The 15,940-nt window shown below is 60.5% G+C and overlaps 1 protein-coding gene across 2 annotated transcripts in view; it reads right to left on the bottom strand.

The window, feature by feature from the left end:
- Nucleotides 1-2,978: 2,978 nt before the first annotated feature.
- NDUFA10 (NADH:ubiquinone oxidoreductase subunit A10) overlaps nt 2,979-15,940 on the bottom strand; it is a 50,668-nt gene continuing 37,706 nt past the window's right edge. Inside the window, exon 10 of one of the 2 annotated variants that reach the window (XM_062193995.1) lies at nt 2,979-3,540. In XM_062193995.1, the coding sequence (XP_062049979.1) occupies nt 3,472-3,540 (69 nt within the window). In that variant the 3' untranslated portion in view covers nt 2,979-3,471. Of the gene's footprint in view, nt 3,541-10,140; nt 10,276-15,940 lie in introns of those variants that run through there. The other variant, XM_062193986.1, reaches the window with a different exon arrangement.

Raw genomic sequence — 15,940 nt, forward strand, 5'->3', positions numbered from 1 at the left:
CTCACAGGTCTGCTGAGTGACCGACAGCTCCGTGACTGGGGTCCCCGCCCCCCACCTCCCCGCCCCGACGCCCCGGCTCTCACAGGTCTGCAGAGTGACCGACAGCTCCGTGACTGGGCCCCTGCCATACTCTGGTCTCTCCAGAGTGCCCACCTCTGGGATCTTTCCATGGCACTCTTGGCCATGGCCTGGTCAACGGTAACTCTCGGGGCTTCCCTGGCCCACCTGACGCAGCCCATGGGGCCCATCTCCTCAGCCCCAACCACTCTCCAAACCACACCCTCGCCAGTATCTACATTGGGGAGCCCGGTCAGGGAGCCCTACAGGTGTTCCAGTGCCACCCATGAGTGACCCCAGGCCAGGAGCTGTGCCCACAGACACCAGAGGCCGCTGTGCTCGTAGCATGGCCACCAGGCGAGGCTCCTCCCCCAAACCACCGGAGTGCTCCTGGGGGCATCTGCCGCTGGGCCTGAGCTGGCAGCGCTGGAACTAACTCATCTAAAACGCACTCGCTTGTGAGCACTTGACTGTTCTTATCCAAACGATTTTTCATTAAGAATTTCAAAGCCACGAAGTCACCAGTATGCACAACGGTACCACCCTGTCCCCGCTCACAGGTAAGCACGGCAGCTTCTGTGGCTCTGTCAGCGATGGTGGCCACAGCTCGCCGGGGGCTCATCCTGCCCGGGACACTGCTCCTCTGGGGCCCGACTGGAGCGGGAGCCGCCCCGCCTCAGCCCACGAAGGCCCCTTCCTGGAGGCAACCTCACCGCTCGTCCCAAGTCCCAGGCGAGGGCAGGGCCTGCCGAGTCCCTCCTGTGCCCTGGCTCCTGCCACTCATGCAGAGGCCCCCAGCGCTCTGACCGCAAGGATGGCCCTGGTGAGTGAGCCCAGACCCGCAGGTCAGCCCAGCACAAGCAGCAGCCGTACTTCCCAGAAGGCGGCCACCTGCTGTGTCCTGGCTTCCACGGGGGCGCCACCGAGCACGGCGACACGGACCCCACGGCACTCAGAGGCCAGCACACCTCCAGAAAGGCGGGCAGATGCCCACAGCAACCTGACACACGAGGCAGGGCCCGGGGGGACACCTGGGCCTGCAGCTGTTGGGACTGGGCAGTGCTTCCTTCCCCAGCTCATGGTGGACAGCGGCCAGCAACGCCCCGACACGAGGCTGGGGCATCCCCCACAGTCACTGCACGTAACTTCTGCTAAGCTCCAAATCTGCCGGAACAGAAAGATAAAAATGAGGACTGTGTTCAGTTCAGACGTCCCGCGCCGGGAGGGTCAGACACCAGACACCACCGCAGCGTCCCTGTGCGTCTTCAGAGCACGGACGACGCCGGCGTGGGTCTTGGCAAGCATTGCTTACCTTCAACCCTGCTTTTTTTTTTTTTTTTTTTTTTTAAGGGTTAGCAGCATTTTTGTGAAACTGAACCATGGACGGAGGGTAGGCGTTGTGGCAGAGGGTGAAGCCGTACTTGGGATGCCAGTATCCCACATCTGAGTGCTGGCTGAGCCTCGGCTGCTCTGCTTCCGGTCCAGCTCCCTGCTAATGGCTGGGAAGGCAGTGGCGGATGGCCCAAGTGCTCAGGCCCCTGCACCCTCGTGGGAGACCCGGATGGAGTTTTGGGCTTCTGGCTTCAGCCTGGCCCAGCCCTGGCTGCTGCAGACATTTGAGGAGTGAACCAGCTGGTAGAAGATCTCTGTCACTCTGCCTTTCAAATAAATAAACAAATCTTAAAAAAAAAAAAAATCATGTACTGCTCTGACTATGGAAACCAGGGCGTAGGCTCACCTGGTCCTCAGGGGTCAACCTGGACAGGAGACGTGCACGTGAGACACCGGCACCTCCTCAGCACGTCCCCCGGGCCGACACGAACACGCTGACCACCAGGGCACCCGCCACGGCGGCCACAGCTGGCTCGTGCCAGCCTGAAAGCCCTGCTGGTAACAGGAGCCCCGGCCTCCCAGCAGCCCGTTACGGCCACTCCATCAGCAGCCTCCGTGGGAATACACGGTGTCCCTCTTCTCCACCCCTGCCCCGGCTGCAGGCTGCCGAGACGCCTGGACCCAGAGGGAAACCCAACACTTCAGCCGCTGACATGCGCGCTCCAACTCAGACACAGCCGGGATTCCTCACACAGCAAAAGCAGGGAGGACGGACGGCGGCTGAGCAGATGGGGGCACGGCAGGAGGCGTGCGCCCCTCAGCCCACGGCAGCGCTCTCGGCGCCGTCCAGCCAGGAGGCCACGTGGCTACTGAGCCCCTGAACAACTGAGGGGCTCAATCCAGATGTCCATGGATTTAAACAGCCACACGTGGCTGAGAGTGACCACGCTGGCCAGAGCGCAGCCCACGGCAGGAAATGGCAACATGACAGGTTCACAACCCACAGCTGACTTCCTGGACGACAGGCAGCCTGCGAGACCGCCGCCCGCCCCGCTCCCAGAGCGCCGTTCTCCATTTCTGCAGGGCAGCCTGACTCGGGGCCGGGGGGGGGGGGGGGGGGGGGCGGCTGCCACTCTGTTGGGCTCTCGTCCCACCAGCAGACTCAGTGGGGGGGGGGGGGGGGCTGCCACTCTGTTGGGCTCTCGTCCCACCAGCAGACTCAGTGGTGGGGCGGCTGCCACTCTGTTGGGCTCTCGTCCCACCAGCAGGCTCAGTGGGGGGGGGGGGGGGCTGCCACTCTGTTGGGCTCTCGTCCCACCAGCAGGCTCAGTGGGGGGGGGGGGGCTGCCACTCTGTTGGGCTCTCGTCCCACCAGCAGGCTCAGTGCAGTCTCGGCTCCCACACGGCCGCCATTGCCCGAACTCCTCTGACACACATCCGTGCTCACGCTTTCCTTCTTCCCATCCTTCTTCACTTTTTATCTGTCCAGTCTCGTGCAGTGGTCAGACTGTCAGAACACACAGCTGGAAACGCCCTTCGACGTGATACAAGGGGACCCCACAGAGGCCATGGAAAATGGAATGAGAAGATAAACTTACTTTGGTTCAAAAACTTTAGAAAACCACCCAGTTGTTCACAATATGCAGTTTCCACAAACTCTTAGAGACGCCTCATACGTGTTTAAGCCACACTGAATCCCACGAAACCACAGACAGGAAGACGGTGAGGACTTGTGTGTGCCAAGATCCCCGCACGCGGGTGCAGGTGCCCGGGGCAGAAGCGACACAGAGGGGTTTATTCCTGCAGTCTGAACAGTGTACAAAACCTGTGGGCCAGGGAGAGTGGGTTTTGTTCCGGCACAAACACAGCCACGAGGGTTCCAACAGCTCGCAGGCTGTGCCTTCGGCACCAGGACCTAAACTACAGGGCGACGGCTGTTCGCCAGAACATGGCTTCTGCAGTACGACGTTCAGATCGCTTATTTTTCCCCCATGAGTTTTAAAGCTCTGCGGAGTCGGGGAGAGAGAGGCAGCAGACCGGAAGCTTCTCCCTCACAGTGGCAGCTTGAGTGGAGGGCGGCGCTCACTTGAGCCAGATCCACTTGTCACCCACGTCGGTGTTGTACCCGGGGCTGTACTTGCGGCCCGGCAGCTGTGGGAGGGAAACCAGCACACAGAGTTTAGCACGACCGAGTGTTGGCCCAGCCCCCCAGCACCAGTGTCTGTGAGTGCCAGGTCCGTGGCAGGTGCTCAGCGTGAGGACGGAGACCCCACGGAGGCAGCCCTGCCTGCCAGGGGCTCCCATCCTCGGGTAGGGAGCATCACAGGACCCATAGGACCCCTATGTTCTCAGTAACGTCGGCAGTGACAGGCACCGTGAGGGGGCAGGTCGGGGAGACAGGGGTGGAAGACGGGTGGGGAACAAGAGCTTCCTCTCGGGCTGCGACCATCATGATGCGGAAGCTCCCTGGGGAAATCACCCGTGGGGTCGTCACTGGGGTCTTTCCATGTCTGGCCAGAGAGAACTGACGGTGGGAGTGGCCCCGGCCCTCAGGGCGAGGAACAGTGAGAACAAACAACCCCTCCCTCCTGCCCGCCCACCTGCCACCCAGGCCTCCTGCTGGCTCCGCCCAGCTGGACCCAGCAGGGCTGAAAGAAACAGCAAGAACAAATGACCCCTCCCCTCCTGCCGCCCACCCACCTGCCGCCCAGGCCTCCTATTGGCTCTGCCCAGCTGGACCCAGGCAGGGCAGGGAGCCCCAGCGAGGCAGTCACAGAGGGTGGCCTCTGAGCACAGCACAGAGGGAGCTGGGGTGGCCACAAAACGGTGTCCCCGTCGCTAAGACCGTGAGTGAAGGAGGGGCAGGAAGGTCAGAGAAGGAGCCCCTCCCCTGGGAAGGCGGCCTCAGCGTGGTACCGCAGCAGGAAGGCAGGCAGCCCAGAGCGGTGTGTGGCAGGGACAGTGCAGCCCAGAAGGGACAGCCGCGGGAACAGAATCGACGAGCACAACCACGACTCCCACATCCTGTCCTCCCCAACCACCAGAGCCACTGCTTCCAACCAGCAAAAGGCCATTAGCAGCCGGCCACTGCACGCCCAGCCGGCCACTGCACAGCCCAACTGGCCATGGCCACTGCACACCCAGCCGGCCACTGCACAGCCTGGCCGGCCACTGCACGCCCAGCCGGCCACTGCACAGCCCGGCTGGCCACTGCACGCCCGGCCGGCCACTGCACGCCCAGCCGGCCACTGCACGCCCAACCGGCCACTGTACAGCGCAGCCGGCCACTGCACGCCCAGCCAGCCACTGTACAGCCCGGCCGGCCACTGTACAGCCCGGCTGGCCACTGCACGCCCACCCGGCCACTGTACAGCGCAGCCGGCCACTGCACGCCCAGCCGGCCGCTGCACGCCCAGCTGGCCATTGCACAGCCCAACTGGCCATGGCCACTGCACGCCCAGTCAGTCGCTTCCCGGCTCTTCACAGCGAGCACGCACGACACGGCCACCTCCGAGGCAGAGGACAGGGCCCCAGGAGCCACAAGGGAGGCTGACTCTGGCCGGCTCCTTCAGGAGTTGGTGGTCTCAGGGAGACCAGACGGGGCCGTGTCGCTCACCGGTGACGCCAAGACAGCAGCGGGCTCGGGCAGGGGTGTGTAGCTGCAGGGCAGACGCTGGGAGGCGGTGCTGCAGGCTCGGGAAGACCCCAGGCCGCTGCTCTGACTGCGTGTCGGGCCTCACAGCTCCAGCGAGAGCTCTGGCACAGGAGAGCAGTGACTGACACCTGTGACAGGTTCCCGGGGCCTGGGTGGCAGGGAGGAGGAGCTGGTCTTCCTGGAAGGTGACCAATGGGCAGTGTGGGACTGGTCAGCAGCTCAGCAGACAGGGGGGTGAGAGGGAGGTGGCACCACAGGGAACACGTGTCCAGGGTGACTGGGCGGAGATGCTGGGGAGATGTTGTTGGGTCGTGGCCTGCAGCTCTGCAGCGGGGCAGGACACAGAAGACCTGCGGAAGGGGCAGTGGCAGCACACGACTCCCGGGGCCTTGAGCCAGGCCGCGGCCACGGCAAGTGGCCCACACTGGTGGGGGAAACCGTCAGAAACCAAGGGAACAAAGACAGGACTGGGCTGCTGCTCTGCAGAGTGGACTTCGAATGCCGGGTGAGGGCACGTGTGCACGCACAGGTGTTCTCCGTGTGGGCCTCTGGGAGTGGAGTCCGTGTGATGCCCCCGGCCCTGAAAGCTGCATCGCAGGAGCTCATGGGGTGAAGGCGCTGTCTGGGGGACTGGGTGGACCCCAGAGGGCAGGCGGCTCTGGAAGCAGGAAGCGGAAGGACAGACTGTGGCCGGGAGCCCGCCCACACCACTGCGCAGTGCTGCCGATCCCAGCACCAAGAGGACACGGTGACAGGACACTCACAGGGACGCCGGCCGTGTCTATGCAGCACAGGAGAGAGAACAGCACAGGGCAAGGCCAGCGCGGGGGCGCTCGCAGAGCCAGGCCTCCAGGCACTCCTGCCCAGCACTGCGCATCGGCACAGCCGTGGACAGCGGCCAGAGAGCACGGACAGCTGCCGAGAGGTCTTGGAGGGGCCCCACCACTAAGCACGTTCCTCATACCCCAGGAGCAACCACAGAACCACGTCCACAGCAGAGTGCTGGACCGGAAGGCTGCCATGTTTACACTGCCAGCCGCACACCCTGCAGGTCCCTCGTGCCTGCACACGGGCGGTCCCTTCACCTCGTACCCAAGCTCAGGAGCAGCCCTTGGAGGAAGGGCTATTTGCAAATAGAACTAGCACAGTATCAAGCCCACTGGGCCCTGCCAGTGTCTATTAACCCCACAAAATCCGCTCTCTGCACTCGTGGGTGGCATCGGACTGGCAGGGGGGCCCTCAGATCCTGGGGGTCTCTTCCCAGTGCTGCGGAGCCAGCTGGCACCTCTGGGAGGGTTTCCATTTAGAACACTACCCACGGAGAGACTGCAAAGTCAGCTTCTTGCTTTGCGTGAGCACTTCACGCCAGCACTGGCCAAAGCCCAGGGCACACTCATCCCACTAGAAAAGCCACCTCAGATGCCTGGGAGAGACCACCAGGCCCTCTCCCAGCAGGCAGCGGGATCCACAGAGACCACCAGGCCCTCTCCCAGCAGGCAGCAGGCAGCGGGATCCACAGAGACCACCCGGGCCCTCTTTCTGCAGGCAGTGGGATCCGCAGAGACCACCCAGGCCCTCTTTCTGCAGGCAGTGGGATCCGCAGAGACCACCCAGGCCCCTCCCATATGGGCAGCAGGATCCCAGAGACCACCCAGGCCCCTCCCACACAGCAGTGGAATTCCAGAGACCACGCAGGCCCCTCCCACACAGGCCACGGAATCCCAGAGACCACACAGGCCCCTCCCACATGGGCAGCGAAATCCTAGAGACCATAAGGGCCCTCCCACATGGGCCATGGGATCCCAGAGACCACCCAGGCCCTCCCACACGGGAAGGGTGTGTAAATGGTTAGAGGGACAGGTATGTGGTCAGTACTCCAGGAGCAGCCCACACACACACCCTGACAGGCACAGGTGTGAGCACCTGCTGAGTGCACGCAGGGCGGCTCCAGGAGGGAGGACGCCTCCCATGCACACAGGGAGCCCCGCAGGCGAGGGGACTTCCTCCCCACGGCTCTGGGACTAGGGAGACTCACGGCCCCCTTCACACCCAGGGTGGCTCCAGGAGGGAGGACGCCTCCCACGCGCACAGGGAGCCCCGCAGGCGAGGGGACTTCCTCCCCACAGCTCTTGGACTCGGGAGACTCACGGCCCCCTTCAGAGGCTGTTTTCCCACCCCTCCCGCTGAAAATCAAAACCCGAGTTTACTAAAGTGGGGTGGAGCCACAGTAAATCACAAACCCACACGTGACCTGGGGACGGAGCTCTTTACCCCACGGGTCGCTGCCTGCTCGGGGGCGTTGGGGCTGGCAGAGACACTCGCAGAGAGGGGCACTGCGCTCCCGCGGTGGGAGGAGTGCACACACAGCCTGTCTGGGGTCCAGCACCTTCCTCTCTGGGCAAAACGCCACCACGCGGGACACGAGGCACCCACACAACATGAGGTACGGGGAAAGGGCTGTCACCCTCGACTTCTCTATCCACTGAAATCACGGGCCAAAGTGAACCTGAGACAAACACATATCCTCAGACAGCAGCTCCCAGAAGCCATCGCTCCCAGACCCGTGCAAGGAACTCAGGCAGAAGAGAAGGATGCTGGGTACAAGCTTAAATCCACCCGAGCAGCGAGGCCGTCAGCAACGGTGGGCAGGGGTGGCGCTGTGGCGCACGTTGAGCCGCTGCCTGCCACGCCCCCATTCCATCCTGGACTGAAGGCTGCAGCTCCTGCTAACACACCTGGGAGAGCGGCCAACGACACACAAGTGCTCAGGCCTCTGCCACCCCTGTGGGAGACCCAGATGGAGCTCCTGGCCCCGGGCTTTGGGCTGGCCCAGGCCTGGTTGTTGGAGCCTTCTGGGGAGTCAACCAGCAGATGGAAGCTCACTCTTTCTCTTCCTCTGTCACTGCCCTTCAAATAAATAAATACAATAAATTAAAAAAAAAAAAAAAGAAATGGTAGTTGTGAGGGGAAAATGTAAGATTAAACAAATTCAGGGCGGTCACTTGGCGCAGCAGCCACGTCACCGCTGGACAGCCACATCCCCGGAGAGCGCGCCTTGCCTGAGTCTCCACTCTGCTCCCAATCGGCTTCCTGCTAGCGGCACCCTGGCAGGCAGCGGCGGCGGCCAGCACTCGCGTCTGCCACCCGCTGGAGGAACCTGGATGGAGCACTGGGCTCCAAGACAGCCTGGCCCCGACACGGCTTTTATGGGCATTTGGGGAATGAACCAGAGGATAGAAGGTCTCTCTCTTTCTCACCATCTCTGTGTTTCAAACAAAATGAAAAGAGAAAGCAAGCATTTAAGCCGTGAGGTTTTACTGCGCAGAAGCCGTGAGCGAGCGCACGGGGCAGAGTGAGGCCACGGGGCTGTCTGGAAGGCGGCTGCACCGTGTGAAGTGGCAGAACACCCACAGTTTGCAAGCCAGCTGTGACAAGCTGAAGACAGCATGAGGAAGGAAATAAAGCAAGCCCATCAAGAAAACAAAATGGAGGCACAGAAAGCAATCCCTAAGAAGCCGGGAAAAGGGGGAAAATGCAACTCCGAACCTCACGGCTGTGCCATCAGGTGAGCAAGAAGTTTCTGGGCTGGGAGACGTCACCGCGGCCAACACCGCAGATGCCACAGGTGTACGCGTTCACATGGACGGTCTCCTAGGCGCACCCTGGTTCTCCTCTTTCCTCCATGCTTCTGCAGCCTCCAGGTACTGTCACGGGGCGCGGGACCTCCAGGTACTATCACAGGGCGCAGGACCTCCAGGTACTGTCACGGGGCGCGGGACCTCCAGGCACTGTCACGGGGCGTGGGACCTCCAGGTACTATCACAGGGCGCGGGACCTCCAGGTACTGTCACGGGGCGCGGGACCTCCAGGCACTATCACAGGGCGCAGGACCTCCAGGTACTGTCACGGGGCATGGGACCTCCAGGTACTGTCACGGGGCACGGGACCTCCAGGCACTGTCCTTGGGGCGCCATGCCTCCAGGTACTGCCATGGGGCATGGTGCCTCAGGTACTGTCACGGGGCGCAGGACCTCCAGGCACTGTCACGGGGCATGGGACCTCCAGGTACTGTCACGGGGCGCGGGATCTCCAGGCACTGTCCTTGGGGCGCTTTGCCTCCAGGTACTGCCATGGGGCATGGTGCCTCAGGTACTGTCACGGGGCGCGGGACCTCCAGGTACTGTCACGGGGCGCAGGACCTCCAGGCACGGAGCACAGTCCCTCAGGCATTGTCCTTGGAGTGCCATGCCTCCAGGCACTGTCCTTGGGGCATGGTGCCTCCAGGTACTGCTATGGGGCGTGATGCCTCCAGGTAATGTCCCTGGTGCATGGAACCTCCAAGGACTGTCACAGGGCACAGGCCCTCAGGCACTGTCCTTGGGGTGCCATGCCTCCAGGTACTGCTACAGGGCGTGGGACCTCCAGGTACTGTCACAGGGCGTGGGATCTCCAGGTACTGCCATGGGGTATGGTGCCTCCAGGCACTGTCCCTGGTGCGTGGAACCTCCAAGGACCATCACAGGGCACAGGCCCTCAGGCACTGTCCTTGGGGCATGGTGCCTCCAGGTACTGCCATGGGACGTGGTACCTCCAAGGACTGTCACGGGGCGCATTTCCATCCTGGGAGCCGCCTTGGGGACCTTCAGTGACACTCCCAACTTCTCAGCTCAGAGAGCTTTCCTGGAGGACCCGGATGCCAGCACCGAACCTCTGCCTCCTGGGTTGTATTAAACACAACCGACTGCTCTGTCTCAACGCTCTGAGGAGTTTCAACTAAATAGTTCTGCAGTGACTTGGGAATTCCAATTTCCAACTCCTATTTTCCATTATTAAATATAAATGCTAATGAGTTCTGCTTAGAATTCGTCATTAATTTTAAAGAAGAGTATGTAGAAATTATCGTCATTTCTTCATGTACAATTTTCCTAAACTTTCATCACTGTATAGCATAAATGAATGTAATAAAATCGAAGTCAAAATTTCCCATCTGATCAGAATCCGTATTGAGAAAACGCCCTGCGGGTGCCTGTCTGTGCAGCCGGGAAGCGGCTCAGGCGCCTGCACCCCTAGAGAACCTGGAGCCTCAGCTTGACTTGCACTTCCGGCTTCCTCTAGTGCACGCCCTGGGAGGCAGCAGGGACGGCTCGCCCAGGGGGGCCACCGTGTGGGAGGCCCACGTGGAGTTCCCGCTTTCTGGCTTCGGCCTGGCTCAGCCCAGGTGTTGTGGGCGTCTGGGGAGAGAACCAACAGATGGGAAATCTCTTTCAAATAAGTAAAATAATCATTTGAGCAGCATGTTAAAAAAATTTATTTTGAAAGTGTCTCCTATTTATTTTTTTAAAGATTCATTCATCGAAAGTCAGAGTTACACAGAGAGAAGAGAGGCAGGGAGAGAGTGGTTTTCCATCCTATGGTTCACTTCCCAGATGGCCGCAATAGCCAGAGCTGGACCGATCCAAAGCCAGGAACCAGGAGCTTTTTCCAGGTTTCCAACAAGGGTGCAGGGGCCCAAGGACTTGGTCCATCTTCTACTGCTTTCCCAGGCCATAGCCGGGACTAGAGCAGCCGGGACTAGAACCGGTGCCCATATGGGATGCCAGCGCTTCAGGCCAGGGCGTTAACCCATTGCACCACAGCGCAGGCCCCATGTCTCCTATGTTTAACACACAAACACTACATCCTATTATAAATACATCCACCTTTAACTATAATATTCATTGCAATGAACATTAGAATATCATACAGATGAAGTATCTCAATCCCATTAACTCTTATTAGCTGGGAATGATTAAAAAAAAAAAAAAACAAACTCCTAAGTATTTGTTTAAATCCCTCAAAACAGTAAACAGTCTGCTTTCAAAAAGTTGTGGAACAAACACAAGTGGCACTTCAACACGTGGCAAAGAGCAGCTGACGCCACAGACACCGCCGGCAATCAGCACCCACAGAAGTCCACCCTCCGCGCCCACTTTCCCTCCCAGGGATACGCGCTGGTGACGCTCCTCACACGCGAGCTGGGACGTACAGCCCACAGCTGCCCTGCGGCACGGAGCCACACAGGGCGGGATACGCGCTGGTGACGCTCCTCACACGCGAGCTGGGACGTACAGCCCACAGCTGCCCTGCGGCACGGAGCCACACAGGGCGGGATGCGCGCTGGTGACGCTCCTCACACGCGAGCTGGGACGTACAGCCCACAGCTGCCCTGCGGCACGGAGCCACACAGGGCGGGATGCGCGCTGGTGACGCTCCTCACACGCGAGCTGGGACGTACAGCCCACAGCTGCCCTGCGGCACGGAGCCACACAGGGCGGGATGCGCGCTGGTGACGCTCCTCACACGCGAGCTGGGACGTACAGCCCACAGCTGCCCTGCGGCACGGAGCCACACAGGGCGGGGAGCGCGCTGGTGACACTCCTCACACGCGAGCTGGGACGTACAGCCCACAGCTGCCCTGCGGCACGGAGCCACACGGGGCGGGGAGCCCTTCTCTGCAGCCTGAGGAGCCCCGCCTCCTGTGGGCTCGGGAAGGCGTGGGCACTGCCCTCGGAGCTCAGGGGAGCCACCGCTGAACTGAGAATCTGTGTAACACAGGAGCTGTGAGGAAGGCGGCGCCATGAGGGACTCCAGCACAGGTGGGCCTGGCCTGGCTTCAACACATCCCAGCACGCGGCTGCTCGTTCCGTCTGTCTGTCGGTGTGAATTCTACAAAGGTCCAGAGCGTGCAGTCTGACAGATTTATTTAAAGATTTCTAGGTATGCATGTATGTATGACAGAGGTGTGGGGGGAGACAGAGATCTTTTACCCGCTGGTTCACTCCCCAAATGGCCACGTGGCAGGGTCTGGACCAGGCTGAAAACAGGCGCCTGGAACTCCATCCGAGTCTCCCCCGGGCCTCACGTACTTGGGCCACCCTCCACTGCTTTCCCAGGCGCGTGAGCAGAGCTGGGTCAGAAGATGAGCTCCCTGGACTGGAAGAGGCGCTCAGACATGGGACTCCAGCATCACAGGTGGCAGCTCCACCCACTGCACCTCAACCCAGCACCAAACATATTTCAAGTTATTTGAAAACATCTCTGTTTTTAAATGGCAAAGATGGGGGCCAGCACGACGCAGCTATGGGTTCAAAGATGTTTGACTGACTGCATCCCATATCGAAACCCTGGTCAGTGTTCCAGCTGCTCCATTTCCAATCCAGCTGCTCGCTAATGCGCCTGGGAAAGCAGGAGATGATGGCCCAAGTCCTTGGACCTCTGGCATCTATGTGGGAGACACAAGTGAAATTCTGGCTTCTGACTTTGGCCTGGTGCAGCCCTGGCTGTTGTGGCCATTTGGAAGCGGATGGAGGATCTCTCTGTCTCTGCCTTTCAGATAGATAGATAAATATTCTTAAAAAATGGCAAAGAAGGGGCTGACATGGTGGCACAGCAGGTTAAGCTGCCGTCTGCGACACCAGCATCCTGTACGGGCACCAGTTCAGCCCCAGTTGTTCCACTTCTGATCCAGCTTCCTGCTAATGCGCTTGGGAAAGCAGCAGAGGACGACCCAAGCCTTTGGGCCTCTGCACCCATGTGGGAGATGTGGATGGAGCTCCAAGCTCCTGGCTTTGGCCAGGTCTAGCGCCCTCGTGCCAGCGCCATTTGGGGAATGAAGCAGATGAAGATCTGTCTTACTCTCTGTGACTCTGCCTTATTCAAATAAATAAATAAAATCTTTTTTTAAAATGGCAAAGAAATTGATCATGAAAATGAAAACAATGTGAGACAGTAAAGAAATAAAAACAGCAGGAGAGAAAGCCGAAGACCCTGTTGTCCTGGCAACTGTCTCGGTCGGTCACTTCCACGGAGGGGGCCCAGGATCTTAATGGATCCGACCTCCTTGAACTGGATCAACAGCAGCAAAGCGGGAAGCAAATCAGCTGCACCCGGGGAGGCCGTGCAGGAGCACAGGGCCTGACGCGCAGCCTGGGCGCCACGAGGAGCAGCAGTGTCGCTAAGACGGTGCACACAGCGGGTGGTCGCTGACTGAACACACTGCTCTGGGTGGAAGCTGGGCTTCCCAAGGTGCCTGAGCGTCCACACTGGGCACGCCCTGAAGAGTGGACAGACGTGAGAGTCACCAGAACGCAGTGACCCAGCGATAGAACCAGTCAAACGTGCCCAAGTCAGGGGCGGGCGCTGTGGTGTGCAGGCGCTGCCTGCAACACGGGCACCCCATATGGGCACCAGTTTGAGTCCCGGCTGCTCCATTCCAGCTCCCTGCTAATGGCCTGGGAAAAGCAGCAGAAGATGGCCCAAGTGTTTGGGCCCCGGCCAGCCACTGGGAGAACCGGATGAAGCTCCTGATTCCTGGCTTCAGCCTGGACCAGTGCTGGTCACTGCAGCCATCTGGGGAGTGAACCACCAGACAAAAGATCTTTCTATATATATAACTCTCTTTCAAGTAAATAAATAAAATCTTCAAAAACTGTGCAGGTCAGAGGACAAACAAAACAAAACAATTCCTTCTTCTCGTGTGAGCATCCAGGGTCTCTCGCTCTATAAAGGCCTTTCTTTGCTGTGTCCTGTCACCAACACAGTCAGGGGAGGAGTACACACTCACCACAGAACAGCCCACACAAAGCCACAAGCCCCACCCATCTGTGCCACGTCACCAACAAGGCTGGGGAGGAGTTCACACTCACCACGGAAGGGCCCATGGAAAGCCATGAGCCCCACCCATCTGTGCCAAGTCACTAACAAAGCCAAGGAAGGAGTACACACTTACCACGGAAGGTCCCATGCAAAGCCACAAGCCCCACCATCTGTGCCAAGTCAGCAACACGGCCAGGGAGGGGGACGCACTCACCACGGAAGGGCCCCTGTGAAGCTTGGAGCAGCACACTGTGCCAGGAGCCATCATCATACAACCTCTGCTCATCTCCACCCAGGCACAGCCATCGCAATGCCTCCCATAGCAATAGCGTGGGGCCCGGCTCGCTGCAGCAGCACAGTGCTAGCTGGCCTGGCTGCAGCCTCTGTCCTCTGACTCCCACACCCCAGACCCCACCGCCATCCCTTCCAAGACCTCTGCTTGTTTCCACCCCTCCCTGCCCCGCAGGCCATGGTGCCAGAGGAATGGTGCTGACCTCCTGGCTCCCACCCACAGCATCACCGAGGGCTTCCCGGTGCCTCTGGAGTGTGGCCCCCTCTGAAGCTCCTCACCACCATCAAATGCCTTCTTCACAATCACCCCGTGTCCTCCATCGAGCAGGGACCCTGAGCAACTTTCCTGCCTTGTTCTGTTTTCCAGTCTCTAAAACCTACCTCAGTCGATGACCTATTCTGGATAAAGCCCACCAATGTTTAAAACCTGTCCATCTTGAGCCCTGGCTCACATTCCAAGTTCCCCGAGAACCTTTGTTAATTCTTCCACCAGTGTGGATGGAGTCTCTCCTCAGTTCAGGAGCTCATAAGCGCTGCGCCCCACTTTGTCACGTGTCCGATCTCCGGCCACACCCAGTCTCACCGAGAAACCCTGGCATTTGCTGAGACCTCGCTGGGCCCCTCCGCTCACCCCCCCGACCACGTCTCTTGGCCTGTCCCTTCAGGTAACACACAGGTGGCAGCCGCCCTCACTCACACCACGCTCTGCACTAACACCGCTCCCGGCGCTCAGTGTCCCCAAGACCCCCTTTCTACGTGGAAAACTTGTGCTCACTGTCAGAAGCTTGAGATGTCGGACCCTGTGTCTGCAAGCCACGTCCCACACTGGAACCACAAAATGGCCGTGCACACACACCTGGCTATTGCACTGGCCAGTGGCGTGGCACGGAGCACAGGACTGGGTCCGCCTCTACTCCTGAGTGCACAGAGAGAAAAAGCAGAGCCCCACAGTGGACCAGAGGCCTCTCCGTGGCCCCGAGCAATGAGCAGCTGGCTCACCCCACCGCAGGAGCCGAGTGCGTGTTCTTGTGTGATCCACCAACAAGTGCAGGCAGGCAAAGGAGCCAGGGACTCAGAGAGTCCCAGCAGGACCCTCGGCAGCACACGCTGCCCTGCAGGGCTGCCTGAGGCCCTCTGACCTTGCCCTGCACTGGCCCTGGAGGCTGTTCGAGCAGCAGCGGGTTCCTTCCACAGACGACACGATCACCGGGGACAGACACGGCGACGTGTAGCCTGATGCCAGCAGAGCTCCGTGCTGCAGGGCTGTACCCGAGACCCCTGGCCCCACGCAACGCTAAGTGCACAAAGGAAACCACATGGGAGAAGGCCTGCAGCGGGCGCCCTATGGGAAGCTGGGCCTGGGAGGGCCCCGTGGGTGTTGGCAAGGAAGTGAGCCTTCAGCAACCAGAGCCGGCAGGGGTCAGCCCACAGCCGTGCTCACTGACCAGGAGGTGGGCTCCAGGTCTCATTTCACGCCTGGCCACCCCACCCATCGCCACGGCCTCGCTGAAGACCAGGTGTGAGGTCGTGGGAGACAAGCAGGGGTCTGCCTGGTCTCGGTCCCTGGGGATGTCCTTGCCTTCTTGCAGGGTGGTCTGGCACCTGATGAATGGAGGCCCCTCTGTTCAGGATACCCACTCCATCCACCAACTGCCCCTTGTACCTCCCCCACCCCTCCCTAGCTCCCACCCTTGTCTATAAACACCCTCCTGCCTTCATCTCGAAGAACAGCAGAGAAAGAAGCTTGATGCTCCCCAAACCTCGCAGGTGCACCAGCTAGCCGGGCACCAATGCCCTCCTGGGCGTCTGACATGGGAGCTCCGAGGGCTGGCGGGCCAGGGCCCCCACGGCCCTTCCTGACCACGCTGACAGACCGGCTCAGGAGAGTCCGGCGGAGACGCTGGCCCTGGGCGCTTCTGCTGCTTCCCACGAAGGGGTGGAACGGCCACACCAGCTGTACTCGTCGTGGCA

Source organism: Lepus europaeus, chromosome 1, assembly GCF_033115175.1.
Source record: "Lepus europaeus isolate LE1 chromosome 1, mLepTim1.pri, whole genome shotgun sequence".
NCBI classification, from domain to species: domain Eukaryota; kingdom Metazoa; phylum Chordata; class Mammalia; order Lagomorpha; family Leporidae; genus Lepus; species Lepus europaeus.